General features: G+C 38.7%; 1 protein-coding gene across 1 annotated transcript in view; it reads right to left on the reverse strand.

The window, feature by feature from the left end:
• Positions 1-8,433: 8,433 nt before the first annotated feature.
• Positions 8,434-18,928, reverse strand: part of LOC128687920 (zinc finger and BTB domain-containing protein 14) — a 693,050-nt gene continuing 682,555 nt past the window's right edge. The window contains exon 8 of the mRNA XM_070083596.1: positions 8,434-17,055. Coding sequence (XP_069939697.1) covers positions 16,582-17,055 — 474 coding nt within the window. The 3' untranslated portion in view covers positions 8,434-16,581. The remainder of the gene's footprint in view (positions 17,056-18,928) is intronic.

Here is an 18,928-nt window from a genome sequence, read left to right on the forward strand (position 1 = left end):
TCACTTTCTTTACCAAAGGGCTGACACTAGCTTTCTTTGGGCCCATAGCAGCTGGAAGCACAAAATAGAATGGAATATTACGAAATGTATCATATGAATGCATAGGATGATGGCCACTCGCTGATAAACAATGGCACACCGAATGTAAATGGTGCGGGAGACTGGCTTTATGTGCATGCTGACGCTGGGATGCTGCTCGGACATGTACCAGATGGTTGCTGAGTCACGAGGCCAATCATGAACCGCGAGGCTATATTTTGGCGAGAGTCGGATTTCACGAGTCACAGCCGCCGAAACGCAGGGGTTCACTGTAGCTGGTATGTGTAGCCCAGGCGGGCTACACCTATCAGCTACCTACACTGACTTCCTACAAATAAATACTGCTCACCTCTCATCCAACATTAAGACTACACATATTTTAAGGTAAATAATGAGTGTACTGTATGTGTATTTTATCTCTCTGGGCTGCTTTAAATATCGTATAGTATTAAGTTTGGGACGGGGAGCCAGGGCTACCTACACCTGACTTCCTACAAATACGTACTTCTCACCTCTCTTCCTACATTAATAAGACTACAAATATTTTGAGGTAAGTAATGAATACACTGTGTATGTATTTTACTTTTTATTGTGTTTTTTAATGCCTAGTTCTATTACTAACTTCATATAAGTGAGGGTAAACTTGTCAACTGGTATTTATATGCATTTATAAGTGGAAAAAATGACGTTCAGCTTTCCGGCGATATCTGCTTTTTGGCGATAGCCTGGAACCTAACCTGCCATACAAGTGGGGCCCTACTGTACAGTACTTTACACAAAGCTGTCTCAGGTGAATAAAATGATTCTTAACTTGTAATATTTCAGGTTATGTTCCATCCTGTAACTATTTTTTCTCATGCAGGCTGTAAATACAGCTACTCTTCACTTAACGACCGAGTTCCGTTCCTAAGAGTGGGTCAGTAAGCGAATTAGTCGTTAAGCAAGGAGCATACTGTACTGGTAGTGGGTTTGTGTCAACCATCTTTAGATATTGTTTTAATGTCACCTTTGCACCATTTATAACATTTGTAGTATATTTTTAAATGTTTATACAGTAGTGTACTGTATACTGTAATAAACAGAATAGAGGAAATCACCTCTAATATACATTACTTAGGTTTGCATACTGGTTGGAGAGCTGGTCATAAGTCCGAGCGGTCATTAAACAGGTAGGTCTTTAAGTGAGGAGTACCTGTACTGTATATTTGTTCATACGTCTGTAAGTGCATTTTGCACTATTTTGTTTTACCAAATTCCAAGGCTGGTGAATAACACCATGAAATGATTTGCCTATACAGTAGGGCCCCGCTTTATGGTGTTTTGCCTTACAGCATTCTGCTAATATGGTCATTTCAAATTAGGACCAAGTCTCTATATAGCTCCCCCACCTGACTTTCTAATACAGTCAGCGTGGGCCATCCAGTTTGTTTACATTCTCCATGAGCACGACTCTCCATTTTGTCTGGAAGCTTTCCAAAATTTCAAGTGTTTTTAAGTTATTTCATATTTTATATAGTATACAGTCTCTCCTCCCTTAGTGACATACATGTACTTGTTTACCGATGACTCGGACTTACGACGGGAGCTCTGACCAGTTTGCATACCTAAATAATGAATATTGGAGCTGATTTCCTCTATCTTGTTTATTACATTATACAGTACACTACTGTATAAGCCTTTAAAAATATACCAGAAATACAGTGGACCCCCGGTTAACGAACTTTTTTCATTCCAGTAGTATGTTCAGGTGCCAGTACTGACCGAATTTTTTCCCATAAGGAATATTGTGAAGTAGATTAGTCCATTTCAGACCCCCAAACATACACGTACAAACGCACTTACATAAATACACTTACATAATTGGTCGCATTTGGAGGTGATCGTTAAGCGGGGGTCTACTGTATTATAATTGGTGCAAAGGTGACATTAAAACTATTAATATCAAAGATGGTTGACACAAACTCACTACCATTATAGTATGCTCCTCACTTAGTGACAAATTTGTTTACTGACTTAGTCTTAGGAATGGAACTCCGTTGTTAAGTGAGGAGAGGCTGTACTCTGATAATTATACTTATGTGTACCTGTACCTAAATAAACTTACACACTGGGCTGGCATGCAGGTATACATTAAAATCACTAAGAGTGTCTTATTAGTCTTTAAGATGCCATATTAACAATGATGATAATAACAACACAATAATAATCATTCTGAGGCGCATTAAGTGTTGTATATTACGTTAATATAGACATTTTCATTAATCCATGTATGATATTTTTTTTTTTCAAATTATATAATGTACTACATAACATACAAACATGATAAATACACCCACAGTAGAATAACATAAATATGAGTTGTTTTTCCAGTCGTCTTGTCGGAGTGTCAAAAAGAACAACCTTTTCTCTAGTTCAACGCCAGAGAAAATGTGTGCACGGTAGTATTACTGGGGGTAACTATAGAAAATTATTCCTTTCGTATGCCTTCACTCAGAGCATCATTCCTTCTAAAAATGGTATGTTACACGAGAATGAGAGTGATGCTCTTTATTTATTCTACTTTACCAATGTGGAGACAACTTGTACATATTGTATTATGAAATAAGCTTCACAGACATGGAAATGAACATGTATCAACCAGACGCGTTCATCTGTTTTACATACTCTGCATTTCTGTCCTCTTTCATTTGGTTAGAAATACCCAATTAGATTTGCCTCATATTTTCCTCTTCTTTCAAGAGGAAAATACAAAATATTTGTTAAACTCAAAACAGTTTATTTATAATTTTTCTTATTGTAGTAGCATGGTTCTCTCTCGTTTATTCATTTTATCTCGTTTACTCACCTCTCACCCTACATTAAGACCACAAATAATTTAAGGTAAGTAATGAGTGTACTGTATATGCATTTTATCGCTCTAGGGCGCTTTACATGTCGTAGTAGGTGGGGTGGCCAGGTGAGCTACCATACCTCCCATACATGACTTTCTACAAATAAATGCTATTCACCTCTCACCCTACAATAAGACTACAAATATTTTAAGGTAAGTAATGAGTGTACTGTATATGCATTTTATCACGCTAGGGCACTTTAAATGTCGTAGTATATTACGTGTGGGTGTGGGGTAGCCAGGAGGGCTACCATACCTACAACACCTGACTTCTTACAATAAATACTTCTCACCTCTCACCCTGTATTAACCCTTTCAGGGTCTAGAGGCCCTCTCCTGAACTCGTTCTCAGGGTTGAAAATTTTTCGAAAAAAAAATTATGAAATGATAGAGAATCTTTTCCCGATCATAATCACACCAAAAGTATGAAATTTGATGGAAAACTTACGGAATTATGCTCTCGCGAAGTTAGTAGTCTCAACGATGTTCACGCATTGGCAATTTCGCCCACTTTGAGCCCTATTTTCGGCCAGTTTCAGTATACTAGTCGACAAAAATCATATCTGTTTTGCTAGAACTCCAATTTTTCTATCGAATGAGTACAAGAAACCACCCATTTACCGATTTCAAGTATCCAATAAAGTTGTCAGAAATTGGCAATTTTGCCAATTGCACACAAATTTCAGAAGATGCCAATTTCCAATTAGGGTCCAGAATAAGCAAGACAGACATTCCTGGCACTAAAATAACATTTTCTCTGTTCATTAGTCACGTCCCCAGGCCCCTCTTACATCTCTTTTGCTTTCCACTTTGAATTTTTATTCTCACAAAAAATAGAAGATTTACTGTTATGCAGACTACTGCATTAGTGTAGAAATGGTATAAATACCATCAGTGCACTTGCAAAAGAATATTAGACTCACAAGTTGATGTGTATTGGATGCTTGGCGTGATTTGTTTACTTTTGAAATTTGGTAAAAATTGAACAATTCTGCTACTTTGAGCTCAATTTCAAGGTACTTTTCATTATGAAACCAATCAAAATCATCTCAATTTCTGTAATATGTCTTCCATTCTATAAAATGAGACCAGGAAAACTAGAATACAACCATAAATACCATACGAAAATACACTGCAAATTCACTGTTTTAAACCAAAAACACGGTCAGTTTTTTTTTTCCTCATTATGCACTGTGTGCTGCAGGATTTTTCTTATACTGTGAACACTGACTGCATAGACCCATTCTTTCATATGTAGGCCTACCAACTTTCACTAGAATTTAGTACGTCAATAACCCTGGTGCGCAAGCTGTACTAGTACGTCAGAAACCCTGAAAGGGTTAAGACTACAAATATTTTGAGGTAAATAATGCATATACAGATATATCAGATCACTTTCTAGTTGTAGCTACACTGAGAGTAAAAGGTAGATGGGATACAAGGAGAATAGAAGCATCAGGGAAGAGAGAGGTGAAGGTTTATAAACTAAAAGAGGAGGCAGTTAGGGTAAGATATAAACAGCTATTGGAGGATAGATGGGCAAATGAGAGCATAGGCAATGGGGTCGAAGAGGTATGGGGTAGGATTAAAAATGTAGTGTTAGAGTGTTCAGCAGAAGTTTGTGGTTACAGGAAAGTGGGTGCAGGAGGGAAGAGGAGCGATTGGTGGAATGATGATGTAAAGAGAGTAGTAAGGGAGAAAAAGTTAGCATATGAGAAGTTTTTACAAAGTAGAAGTGATGCAAGGAGGGAAGAGTATATGGAGAAAAAGAGAGAGGTTAAGAGAGTGGTGAAGCAATGTAAAAAGAGAGCAAATGAGAGAGTGGGTGAGATGTTATCAACAAATTTTGTTGAAAATAAGAAAAAGTTTTGGAGTGAGATTAACAAGTTAAGAAAGCCTAGAGAACAAATGGATTTGTCAGTTAAAAATAGGAGAGGAGAGTTATTAAATGGAGAGTTAGAGGTATTGGGAAGATGGAGGGAATATTTTGAAGAATTGTTAAATGTTGATGAAGATAGGGAAGCTGTGATTTTGTGTATAGGGCAAGGAGGAATAACATCTTGTAGGAGTGAGGAAGAGCCAGTTGTGAGTGTGGGGGAAGTTCGTGAGGCAGTAGGCAAAATGAAACGGGGTAAGGCAGCCGGGATTGATGGGATAAAGATAGAAATGTTAAAAGCAGGTGGGGATATAGTTTTGGAGTGGTTGGTGCAATTATTTAATAAATGTATGGAAGAGGGTAAGGTACCTAGGGATTGGCAGAGAGCATGCATAGTTCCTTTGTATAAAGGCAAAGGGGATAAAAGAGAGTGCAAAAATTATAGGGGGATAAGTCTGTTGAGTGTACCTGGTAAAGTGTATGGTAGAGTTATAATTGAAAGAATTAAGAGTAAGACGGAGAATAGGATAGCAGATGAACAAGGAGGCTTTAGGAAAGGTAGGGGGTGTGTGGACCAGGTGTTTACAGTGAAACATATAAGTGAACAGTATTTAGATAAGGCTAAAGAGGTCTTTGTGGCATTTATGGATTTGGAAAAGGCGTATGACAGGGTGGATAGGGGGGCAATGTGGCAGATGTTGCAAGTGTATGGTGTAGGAGGTAGGTTACTGAAAGCAGTGAAGAGTTTTTACGAGGATAGTGAGGCTCAAGTTAGAGTATGTAGGAAAGAGGGAAATTTTTTCCCAGTAAAAGTAGGCCTTAGACAAGGATGTGTGATGTCACCGTGGTTGTTTAATATATTTATAGATGGGGTTGTAAGAGAAGTAAATGCGAGGGTCTTGGCAAGAGGCGTGGAGTTAAAAGATAAAGAATCACACACAAAGTGGGAGTTGTCACAGCTGCTCTTTGCTGATGACACTGTGCTCTTGGGAGATTCTGAAGAGAAGTTGCAGAGATTGGTGGATGAATTTGGTAGGGTGTGCAAAAGAAGAAAATTAAAGGTGAATACAGGAAAGAGTAAGGTTATGAGGATAACAAAAAGATTAGGTGATGAAAGATTGAATATCAGATTGGAGGGAGAGAGTATGGAGGAGGTGAACGTATTCAGATATTTGGGAGTGGACGTGTCAGCGGATGGGTCTATGAAAGATGAGGTGAATCATAGAATTGATGAGGGAAAAAGAGTGAGTGGTGCACTTAGGAGTCTGTGGAGACAAAGAACTTTGTCCTTGGAGGCAAAGAGGGGAATGTATGAGAGTATAGTTTTACCAACGCTCTTATATGGGTGTGAAGCGTGGGTGATGAATGTTGCAGCGAGGAGAAGGCTGGAGGCAGTGGAGATGTCATGTCTGAGGGCAATGTGTGGTGTGAATATAATGCAGAGAATTCGTAGTTTGGAAGTTAGGAGGAGGTGCGGGATTACCAAAACTGTTGTCCAGAGGGCTGAGGAAGGGTTGTTGAGGTGGTTCGGACATGTAGAGAGAATGGAGCGAAACAGAATGACTTCAAGAGTGTATCAGTCTGTAGTGGAAGGAAGGCGGGGTAGGGGTCGGCCTAGGAAAGGTTGGAGGGAGGGGGTAAAGGAGGTTTTGTGTGCGAGGGGCTTGGACTTCCAGGAGGCATGCATGAGCGTGTTTGATAGGAGTGAATGGAGACAAATGGTTTTTAATACTTGACATGCTGTTGGAGTGTGAGCAAAGTAACATTTATGAAGGGATTCAGGGAAACCGGCAGGCCGGACTTGAGTCCTGGAGATGGGAAGTACAGTGCCTGCACTCTGAAGGAGGGGTGTTAATGTTGCAGTTTAAAAACTGTAGTGTAAAGCACCCTTCTGGCAAGACAGTGATGGAGTGAATGATGGTGAAAGTTTTTCTTTTTCGGGCCACCCTGCCTTGGTGGGAATCGGCCAGTGTGATAATAAAAATAAAAATAACATGTACTGTGTGTGTATTTTACTTTTTATTATTTTTAACCCTTTCAGAGTCAGTGCCGTATTTGTACACGTAAATTCTAGCACCTTCAAATCAAGCAGAAGAAAGCTGGTAGGCCTACATGTGAAAGAACGAGTCTGCATGGTCAGTGTGCACAGTATAAAAAAAATCCTGCAGCATGCAGTGCATTATAAGAAAAAAAAAAAACTCCATGCTTTTGGTTCAAAACAGCGACTTTGCAGTATATTTTCGTATGGTATTTATGGTTGTATTCTCGTTTTCTTAGTATTATTTGATAGAATGGAAGATATATTACAGAAATAGAAATGATTTTTAATAGGTTTCACGAAAAATATCTTGAAATTGAGCTCAAAGTAGCGGAAATGTTCGATTTTTGCTGATGTTCAAGAGTAAACAAATCACTCCACGCATCCAATATGCGTCAAGTGGCGAGTCTAATATTCTTTCACAAGTGCACTGATATTATACCATTTGTGCATAACAGTAAATCTTCTATTTTTTGTGAGAATAAAAATTCAAAATGGAAAGCAAGAGTAATGTAAGAGGGGCCTGGAGATGTGCCAGAAATGTCTGTCTTGTTTATTCTGGACCCTATTTTGAAATTGGCATCTTTTGAAATTTGTGTGAAATTGGCCAAATTGACTATATTGGGTAGTTGAAATTGGTAAATGGGCGGTTTCTTGTATTCATTCGATGGAACAAATGGAGTTCTAGCAAAATAGCTATGATTTTAGTTGACTGGAGCATTGGAATTGGCCAAAAATATGGCTCATATTGGGCTAAATCTATCATTTCATAAGAATTATTTTTTTTTTTTTTTTAAATTTTTCGACCCTGAGAGTTCAGGATCGGCGGGTCTCGACCCTGAAAGGGTTAATGGCTAGGTCTGTTTCTAACTTAAAGTGTGTTAGTGTAAACTTGTTATCTGGCATTTATAAATGGAAAAAATGGCGTCCTGCTTTCTGATGGTAGCCTGGAACCTAACCTGCCATATAAGTGGGGCCCTACTGTAACAGGCCGTGTATGAAAGCAGAGGTATGTCTCGCATGCGTCGTGCTTTTAAGGTCCTTTAGTTTGTCCCCATCCCTTTTTTTTTCAGGTGCATACTTAATGTAACATCAGAGAATGTGTAAATTGCTCTTTTGTGCTCAAGTTTAGTATCGGTTAGAAATACCCAATTAGATTTGCCTCATATTTTCCTATTCTTTCAAGAGGAAAATACAAAATTTTTGTTAAATGCAAAACAGCTTATTTGTAATTTTTCTTATTGTAGCATGGTTCTTTTAGTTGCTTTTAATATTTTCATAACAGCCCCTGGTGCAGTTTGGTTCTAGATTTGCTGACTTTAATATTTTACAGTTATTCCTGCCTAATGATCTTCTAGTTTCTTCCTCTACATGTCTTAGGATTTTATTAACAAGTCATTGAAGCTTTTGCAGGAATGGGATAATGTTCTACTACTTTCTCTGGTAAGTATATCAAGGGAAATTTAGACATGATTTCACATGTGAAACCTAGATCTAAACTACCCATTACAAGTCAGTAAGAGTAATATTTTGATTACAAATAATTTAATATTAGATATTTTATAATAGAGGAAAGTAATAGATAACAGCTCATTTTCGTTGTTTATTGAGATAAATGGACTACAAACGTGATATGATAGGCTGAACCTAACCAACAGAGTAAGGATGTGAACCAAGCCTTGGGAACCAGAACAATAACAGCAACTGCAGGTGTGTATGGGCATGTGGATTGGTAGCAGCCCGACCCCAGCATGGAGCCAGCAGCCACCTGCCACCACCTGCTACACCACACCTGCAAATGGGACTGGTACTTCAGTGGTTTCCTGCTGCATAGTGGAAGAATATGGTGCAGATAAAATGAACTACTTCCTCTTTCTTCCACTTAGCAGCAGGGATGAGGTGAGGACTGCTCACTGCCTGTGGCAGTAATGGGTGGGGCAGGGGGTGGCAGGGGGGTTAATTGGGCCACTGAGCTACTGTACTGTGGAAGTCAACGGAAGCGGTATTGAACTTTATGGCTAAGGGCCTGGATGGGGGATGCATGGAACTCTGTACAAGAAATGTGCTGTCTAGCAGGTACACTACAAATATAAAAGTGAAATAAAACAACTATGGGTAAACTGTTGCAAGCAAAGGCCTATAACATGTAACTGGTGGCATCCACCCCCAGGCCCAATAATTCAAAATTATGGTAAATCAGAAGTATTGTAGTCTAGTCGTAATTATTGCACTGATCTCGTACTAAAAATGAGAGACTGTTACGAGAGAGGAAATGTTGAGTGACAGTGGTCTCGCCTGGGCCTGGCGCTTCACCTCCTCCAGCGGCCAAATGAGGGACACAGCAGCACAAAGGGAATTGGACCATAACAGAAATGCTCACCTTATATAGTGCTGAATTTTTAAATAATTTTCTACACAAAACTTAAAGGCCATATTTGGTTCTAGCATCTGTACCAGGAGTCATCCTCCGATGTGCCACTGTCACCAACTATTGAAAAGTCGGGTCCCTCTTATGGCTGAGGGCATCACCACACCCCTCCCTCCTCCCCTGCCCGGGCCAGCCACCTTGGGAGCACATCCTTCAGTGGGGTAGTTATTGCCAAAAGGACGGTTCTATTTCTCCATAGTTAAGTATACTTTGGGAGTGAGGGTAACGAGGTGCCCTCCGGGCGAGTGCATCACTGACAGCTATCGGCAGCTGTTGAGCCATGGGCCCCGGGTCTCTTTGGCACAAGATACAGTTAGGGCACGAGCGAGACCTTGTCAGGACGCACGAGGTTCTCATTCAGCAGGACCGTAAAATCAGAATTATTTCTGTGGACATGACCCTCAATTGTAATGGTGTGACTTAAATTTTATTTATGACAAGACTTGTACCACATCTAATTTTATAATTTGGTTATATCACACGAGTTCCATTATAACACACTTATCACAATGCTTTTAAAGCAAATTAAACCTTAATCATATGGAATCACATGTGCTCTAATATATAGTATACTAATCAATAATAATATACATATCTGGAAAAAAAGCACCAATCAGTTGAGGGACAAAATGTCCACAAATGCTGCCAAGACAACCTCGTACGGACAGATTAGTTGGCTGGGGTCAAATTACCACAGAATATAGACCAGAGTCTCTGTACGTATTTGTTTGAGTCCCTGGTAATGAAAGATTAAGAATAACAATTTAAAAAGATCTACTGTACATAAGATGATATGTGCCTATCATTTCTGTATCATGGTCACCATCATCGCCTGTCACAATGCAGTATCAATAGCAAATGTCTTGCGATCTGTATACTTTGTGAAGGGCATGCCCCCCCAACACTCTTATATCATGCAGGTACCAAAGCCAGTCTCACTGGCCTCCAAACAGGTAACAAAAGGAACACACATGCACAATACTTGATACTTTCCAGGTACAAACACTGCAGGAATAAAGAAGGGCCTTTGGTGAAAAAGGGACATTCAAAAGGTCCGTTACTTTTAATCACTCAACTGACTAAAAACTAGATCTTCATAAAAACACATCACAAGTGAATAAAATTAATTCTCCATTTGCCACTGGTTATCAGACTACCAGCAGGGCCATGAACACTCTCCAAGAGCATCCCTTTAAACTTGTAAGTTTTGATTTCATCTGCAGGTGGTGCCAGCAGAAGGTAGCACGTTTAGAGACCGTCGTCTTATTACCCACTGCTGGCTCGCACTACTACAGAGGGGATGCCCTTCACCTTTCACATCCTATCACAGGCAAATCAAGCACACTGGGGTCCCCTGCATTCTACCCTGTACAATATTGCCTCAAATATTATTCCTTAAAAAAAAAAAGTTTACCAACAACTAGTTTAACTAGTATTTCAACAAGGCATCCAAACTACTTGCAGATATGCCAATTTCAAATTACATTTGAATAATTAGCATTACAGCATTAAGCAGTTAAATCTCATGCATGCTCTCTTTCACCAATTTCAAATTTTATTTAATATTACCAGAAATAGACCAAACTCTTTCCAAGAACATTATATGTTTTCTGTTTAATTTATAAAAACATGAAATACACCTTTCAGTATATTAATATAATATTCAACTCTCATGAAGAATAAGATTCCATATAATGATTTCTTATTCAACAAAAATATTTGTTTATAGTCGTACCACTTTCACCTGCCTAGTAGTATAAGACTAATAAATTTCTATAACAAAAAACCTTTTGAAGGTTATTTCTTAATTGTTAAATTAAGCTTGAGCTTGAAATTTATAAGCAAAAAACATAACAGGCAATTTTTAAAAGCATTAAACTCTTAGTACAAATATATATTGTCTTCAATTATTGACTTCAACACTTAACAAAATAAAAACAAATAATACCAATTTATAAACAATATTAACATTTCTATTCAAAATTATGTACATATTTTTGCTACAAAACACTCAATCCTATGAATGTATCACTTACCATGATTAACCTCACTTCAATACATTAGCTGTGGCTAATGAATGTCTTTAATATTAACCACAGCAATCAGAAAATGCAGCCCATTAACCATCACAAATCATATCACCACATGTCTTTCACTGCAGGTATATAATATAGGTGGCCCACTTTATCCATTACATTAGAGATGAGTGTGGGTTGCAGTGGTGATGTACCAGGTGAGAATCACTCTTTCAGTATGCCAATGCTATCAGGGGACCCCTTGCCACAAGTACATGTTCAAGAGGAAGATTTGTCAATTTACATGGTAACACCACATACAGTACAAAATATCCCCAATAACAAATTTCTTTTGGAATGAAATCTATTATATAAACATCAATCCAATTTGAAAATGACTAGAACAAATACTAATAAGTGAATTGTTCAGCAATAATCACAGGCCTTATCCATCACCTCCAGTTAGTTGCACTGCCACAAACATAGCTACCAGCGGGTACAGCAGCAAAATGCTGCCTCTGGCCTGGGACTTGGCATACCACCGCCACATTACCCGGCAAGTTAGTACCGCTGGCAACTTGGGATTTCTAGATGATGATCTTGATGAATAGGCCCTTTGACTTTGTTCTGATTCCAATGAAATATTCTAAAATTTGTGATGTGTCCATCACATATGTTAAGTGCATCTGCATCACTTTCACAGTTTTTTTTTTTTTTTTCTTTAAATTGGCATCCCACACAAATACAGGATAGGAGAAGTATAAGTTCCTGATTTCCCAAACCACCAGCTCTGCCTGGCAATGTGGTGACAAGCGGCCCGCCCGTGTGTCATCCTACCTGTCTATCATCTACAAGGAAAACAGATCATAGAGTAACAACTACAAATGATGGCAGTTTAAAAGGAGGGATCATATCTGATATGTTGAGGAAACACTATTAAAATGAGCCCTGGCTGCCCACGCATGATTGCCCTGGTTAAAAAATTTTCTTTCTGACTACAAAGCACTGTAAATTACTTATTTATATTCATAACATCATTTAAGCCTATTTTTTCCATCATATATTCAATTAGTAAAAATTTTTCCACGCAATTATCAAATTCTAATAATATTTTAGATTAAACTCTATCCGATTTTCTTTTGGTTGATGACTGCTTTTGAAAAAAATAATAGTCCTTCCAAAAAGTAGTATGACTAAAGCTACCTTAACCTAAAAGGAAGCTCAAGGTATAGAGAATGTGCTGGTGCATGAAAATCTATGTATAAAATGTTCTATTAGGAAAAATTGCTCTATTCATAAAAGGATGCAGTGTGTGGGCACTGCATCAACCAGGGCCAAGTCTTATGTGGGCAGCCGTGAAATAACCGGCAGTGCTGCCTGGTTAGGATACCAACTCGTTGAAAGCAGAACTGAACACATTGTAGCTGTCTCAGCGCCACAGCTAAGAGCACAGCTGCCAGCTACACGATAAGCTTATCCTTCGTTGTTCATTTCCTGTACAAAATCGCATTAAGTTCAGGAACCATGAGGCATCAGTTATGAATAATTTGAAAATGTGAGCAGAGATGGATCAATAAAATCAGACACTGTCAAAGCAGTGCCAAACTATACATCATAGATCATAGCATTAATTCTGCATTCTATTCATATGAATGGGCTTGGCCCCGAAAAGAACAATTTATTTCATACGTCTCATTAACTAACTCTGGTGATTATAAAAGCCTGTAACAAAAGTTAAAAGCTCTCTAAAAATAGGCATGCATGCCTAACCTTTGGCTAACAAACTTTCAGTCTTAACACTGCTTTGTGCATTATCTAATCTTGCAGTCTAAGTCATACTTATTGTGCAGCTGGAAGCTACAGTTGTGAGCAAAGTTTGCCCTTATGCCAGTGGCATATCACATCTTAGTACAGCCACCTACTTGTCATAACAATAATTTACACAGATAATGGTACAAATAACATAGGTCTTACATCAAGGTCAACATTAACAGCATATAAGCTAACAATGTCTTGATATTTATACAGGTAAAACTACCCCTGACCCTGTAGCCAGAAGGCGGATATTGGGACCCCCGGGGCAGAGTCTGGCTGGCCGCTGCACCCACAACACAGGCGGCCCTCACACCTGCACAGGGCAGTACCCCAACACAAACATGTGCTCACACTATAAGCAATGCAAATATCAACATTATGTAAAACCACAAATGTTAGAAAGGTGAAACTTTACACAGCTTGTGCCGTCAGCCTTGAATTTGCACAGGACTTCCATTTAACTTAAATAATAATGACACTGGTGAGGACTGATATGTTTAAAGCTTATATAACAGGCTTTAAGTGACTTTAGCTTTTCAGTACAATTCAGAATACTGCATTTTAGTGTTAACAACAATTACAAAATCTTACTGCAATATTGTACTATATACGTATATGACTGAGAGTAATTTTCATGAGCATGCCTATTAAATGTATTACATATTCACCTAGCAACACCGTCATTTTTACTGAAGCCCTGTGAGGAAGCCTGTGGTCCCTGCCAGGGGGGTTCCAATCGTATACATGGTGAGTGAAGCAGTTCTGTCTCCTCCGAGCATTCTGCCCACCAGACAAACTTTGTCACATCATTTGACCTAACTAACCATCTCCTGCGCTTGCATACACTAAATCACAGCCCGGACCAATATCAACATTAACAAGAGTCTGCCTGCCAACAATGCTACTATAATCACTGGATTAACTAACATCAAACCAAGCCAATTCACAATGCATGAGATGGGTGATAAAAAAGGTGGGGCCGAAATAAACAGAGTGAGGAATGATGGAAATGAGAAAAAATATCAGATGAAAAGCAGACACAATAATGGAAAGTATGTACAGAGAAAGGCAGTAAATGGAAGCAGAAAAACAAAGGAAAGAAGAGACAGGCTAGGAATGAGAGGAAAAAAGTAACAAGAAAATCTGAGAAAACAAAAATAAGACTTGGGAATTGAGAAACAAAAATGCAAGAAGCTAAAAAATATATTGGAGACACTTGCAGAGAAAGAAAGTGTGTGAATGAGAATGAGTAAACACATTTTACAGAAAAAGAGAGGCAGTGATAATCAGCATATCAAAGATGCACAGCCTTGGGCAGGAATGTGACCAAAAAAGGTACGCAATGTAAGAAATAGCATCCAGTAACTTGGGATGGTTGGCAGGCACAGCTCAAGGGGTGAGGCTCTACACACTCTGGATCCATGTACCACTTCCTATAATGCCATTATTTTATATAATGACATACACACACACTGAACAAAGGGCATTGCATTACAAAGATATCACTTTCATGGCATGAAGAGTAAATTACCTTGCAATGCACAGTTCAAAGTTCCCAGCTGCGGATGTGGTCATTGTTGCAAGTAGAAATGAAAGCAATATACTGTATATATACATATATGTTAACACAGCACAAATTTTAGGTACTCATGTGGGACTATCTTCATTAGAATAAACTAAAACAGGTTTGTTTTTTTTTGATAATCTGTAAGACAGTCCTACCTTGTATTGCAAAAGATATAAACACTGTTTGTGACAAAAAATTTGAACTATTTTCCTATAATAAAAGAAAAATTCTTAATCTAATTAAATGGATCACTATTAAAAGGCCAGCTTAAAGTTTCATCTGTACATATCAAATGCATCATTTAACAATTATACGGCAACTACTGATAACCATAAAAAATGATACAGGACTGTATGATATGTTTACAATGTTAATTTGGATATGAAACATGATATGTAACTTGTATCCATACACACTGATATGTAATTTGGTCTGAAACTTTTCAAGATTATATTCAGCTTTACTCAGTGGTAGTAACAGACACTATATCCCATATACAAAAGGCAAACCACATAATATGTAAGATAAGTTATATCCACCCTGTCCCTTGTATCAAAAAGACAAGCAACAAGCCCCCCTTCATCAAGCATCACTCAGTTTAGAGGTTAAAAAAAATCTAAGCCTCACCCCTCACTTTGCTTTGTAGCGGAGAAGGGAATGAAAAACAACAGATGAACCTACCTTACTTTAAGAAAGTTCAAACATTAAAATACACCTTCTTTGGTGAAGTTTTTATCCTCCTAACTTGGCAAATAATTATTAAAATTAACTATTACTATATCATCACTTTTAAGAACCAACAAAAGGTGGCACTGGGTTCAAGTCTTTCTACTCCCTACTATGAGATCTCACTGATAAACCAAACTCCCTTTGTAAAATAACAGGTAATTATTTGTATGTGTGTGTGGAAGGGCAATGAAATAACTGCTAAAATATTACCTATTAAAACTGGATATTTATCCACTGCAAAGCTGTGAGGAAGAAAGCATGGCCAGGAGCTGTTTCAACTTTGATATGTGACAAAGTCATTTGTAATAAGATTTATTTTTACTATCATAAGACTCATATTTTGTGTTCATATAAATAAAAGTCTATACAACATTATTTAAAGCTTAATACATTTGACAGTGCCAAAAATTATGAACCATAAATGCCAGTGAACACCACAACACATGACGTGAAAGCATAACATAAATCTTTACTACGGACTAACAGAAACTAAAACTTATTTCTAGTTTGAAGACATCTGGATTAATAAAATAATCTTTCAGTATACTTCTAATCTAGGGGAGTTTGGTCTTCTCAATATAAAACTATCTGTGAGAAGCACTTGCTGACTGTATGAGCATGTCCAACACATAAGTTATGGCTTATACGAAATTGGGAGCAATTCATCAGAAAAAAAAAGAAAAAATATACAGTATATAAAAAGAAACCAAGTGGTGTAAACAACCCGATGGGTTGAGTTTACCCTCTAAAGTCTCCATACTTCCCAGAGTTCCAGTGTAATTAAATATTGCACGCACGAGTCCAGGTTGAGTACCTAGTTTAAGTAGAAAAAAAATCCTCCTACAAACAGATCACAGACCGTCGTGCATGTTTTATCACACACTGGTACTTCTCACTTGATCATTGACAACAATGGCTAGGGGATATATGAAGTCTGTTAGGCAAACACTCCATCTATTGTATTATTGCAGTAAATTCATATTGAACGTGGGGTTGAAATGGTAAGCTGTCTGTCCAGTTGAGCCGTTGCTATTGTATCATTCCTGCCATCGATATGCTTTTGAAGGAATTAACATTGAAGCCGGAAATTTTCTGATGGTTTGGAAATGCATATTGGCAACAAAACAATTAGTATAACCAACAGTTACTTAATTAAAGCCTCTATCATCACAGCACATTAGCCATCATTTTTTTATATTGCTACCTATATGATATGATTCCTTCAGAGACATGGCACTGCAGCTCTGGTCGTCTGGGGGGCTGGTGTGGCTCCTTGATACAGCCCCAGTGGGGGACTGTGGGGACGGGGTCTTGTGCTCACGTATACCCACAGACGAGGGGTTGGATGTTGGGGGAGTGCGACCTGGACCCCCACTGCCGCTCTCCTGTTGTAGCCGCGCTTCATATTCCATATCGGCAATTTCTGAGCTGCACTCATTATCAGAGTCATTATCAGGCGGATTGTTCTCTGTGGACTGATCCAAGTCTGTGTGGGGATCATTATGGGGGCCTCCTAGCCCCTGAGGGTCACTATAGTGCCCCCCAAGATCTGGATAGAGAGAAGGCAGGCCACTGCCACCTCCACCAGGCCCCAAAGCAGATGGAGCACCTACACCTGAGGCATCTTCCCGCACATGGACTTTCATGTGGATTTTTACCTGCAATATCAGGGAAAAAATTAGTATAAATCAAAAAAGCTAAAATTTTATTAATATACAAACATATCTAGAAAACTAACATTCATTAAATGCCTTCTCTCTCTCTCTCTCTCTCTCTCTGTGTACTCACCTAGTTGTGGTTGCAGGGGTCGAGTCATAGCTCCTGGCCCCGCCTCTTCACTGGCCGCTACTGTCTCACTCTCCCTGCACCATGAGCTTTATCATACCTCTTCTTAACCCTTTGACTGTTTTGGTCGTACATATACGTCTTACGAGGTACCATGTTTGATGTATACAGGTACCATCCGACTTACGACCAAGTTCGGTTCCGAGAAACCGGTCATAAGTCGAACCTTACTACTGAATATCATCACATTTTTGTAATGACTTTATTTTATTGTTTTATTGTGATATTTCATTTTTTATTTTACTTTTTATGCTGTTAGTACTGTATTTTATACTGTAAAGTTTAGGATACACACTGTGTACAACACAAACAGTTGTTTATTTCCCAGAAATTTGGCATAGAAAACAAGGTCGTAAGTCGAATGGTCGTATGTTGAGCAGGTCGTAAGTCGGATGGTAGGTGTATATACTCATAAATTCTAGTGGGTTCAAATCAAACAGGAGAAAGCTGGTAGGCCCACATGTGAGAGAATGGGTCTGTGTGGTCAGTGTGCACCATATAAAAAAAATCCTGGAGCACGCAGTGCATAATGAGAAAAAAAAACTCCGACCGTTTTTTTTTTAATTAAAATGCTGACTTTGTGGTCTATTTTCATACAGTATTTATGGTTGTACTGTATTCTCGTTTTCTTGGCCTCATTTGATAGAATGGAAAACATATTACAGAAGTAGAGGTGATTCTAATTGGTTTTACTATAAAAAGAACCTGGAAATGGTAAGTGGGCAGTTTCTTGTACTCAATCGATAGAAAAAACGGAGTTCTAAAGAAATAGCTATGAGTTTGGTCGACTGGAACAATGGAATTAGCTGAAAATAGGGCTCAAAGTGGGTGAAATCGCCGATTTGTAAATATCACCGAGGTTGCTAACTTCGCGAAAGTGTAATTCCGCCAGTTTTCTATCAAATTTAGTTTTTTTGATGTCATTACAATTGGTTAAAGATTCTCTATCATTTCATAAGAGAAAATAATTTTTTTTTTTTATTGGAAATTTTGTGACATCAGGAGACACCTCAGGATTGGGGGTTGCGACAATCAAGGGGTTAAAGCTATGAATGGATCCTGCCTCCAGTACATCGCTTCCTAAACTATTCCACTTCCTGACTACTCTGTGACTGAAGAAATACTTCCTAACATCTCTGTGATTCATCCGAGTCTTCAGCTTCCAACTGTGTCCCATCTCTGGAACATTCTATCTCAGAATGAATCACAGATGTATGTATGTGTGTGTGTGTTAGTTACCATTTTGTACTAGGCACATGTCGATTAGACACTAGGCCCGTGTGTGTGTGTGTGCACTCACCTAATTGTGGTTGCAGGGGTCGAGACTCAGCTCCTGGCCCTGCCTCTTCACCGACTGCTACTAGGTCCTCTCTCCCCCTGCTCCATGAGCTTTATCATACCTTGTCTTAAAACTATGTATAGTTCCTGCCTCCACTACATCGCTTGATAGACTATTCCACTTCCTAACTACTCTATGACTGAAGAAATACTTCCTAACATCCCTTTGACTCATCTGAGTCTTCAGCTTCCAATTGTGGCCCCTTGTTTCTGTGCCCCATCTCTGGAACGTCCTGTCTCTGTCCCACATCCTGTCTCTTCCACACAGTATTTTGTATGTCGTTCTCATGTCTTCCCTGACCCTCCTGTCCTCTAGTGTTGTCAGACCAATTTCCCTTAACCTTTTTT

The sequence above is a fragment of the Cherax quadricarinatus genome, chromosome 10 (assembly GCF_038502225.1).
Source record: "Cherax quadricarinatus isolate ZL_2023a chromosome 10, ASM3850222v1, whole genome shotgun sequence".
Lineage (NCBI taxonomy): Eukaryota > Metazoa > Arthropoda > Malacostraca > Decapoda > Parastacidae > Cherax > Cherax quadricarinatus.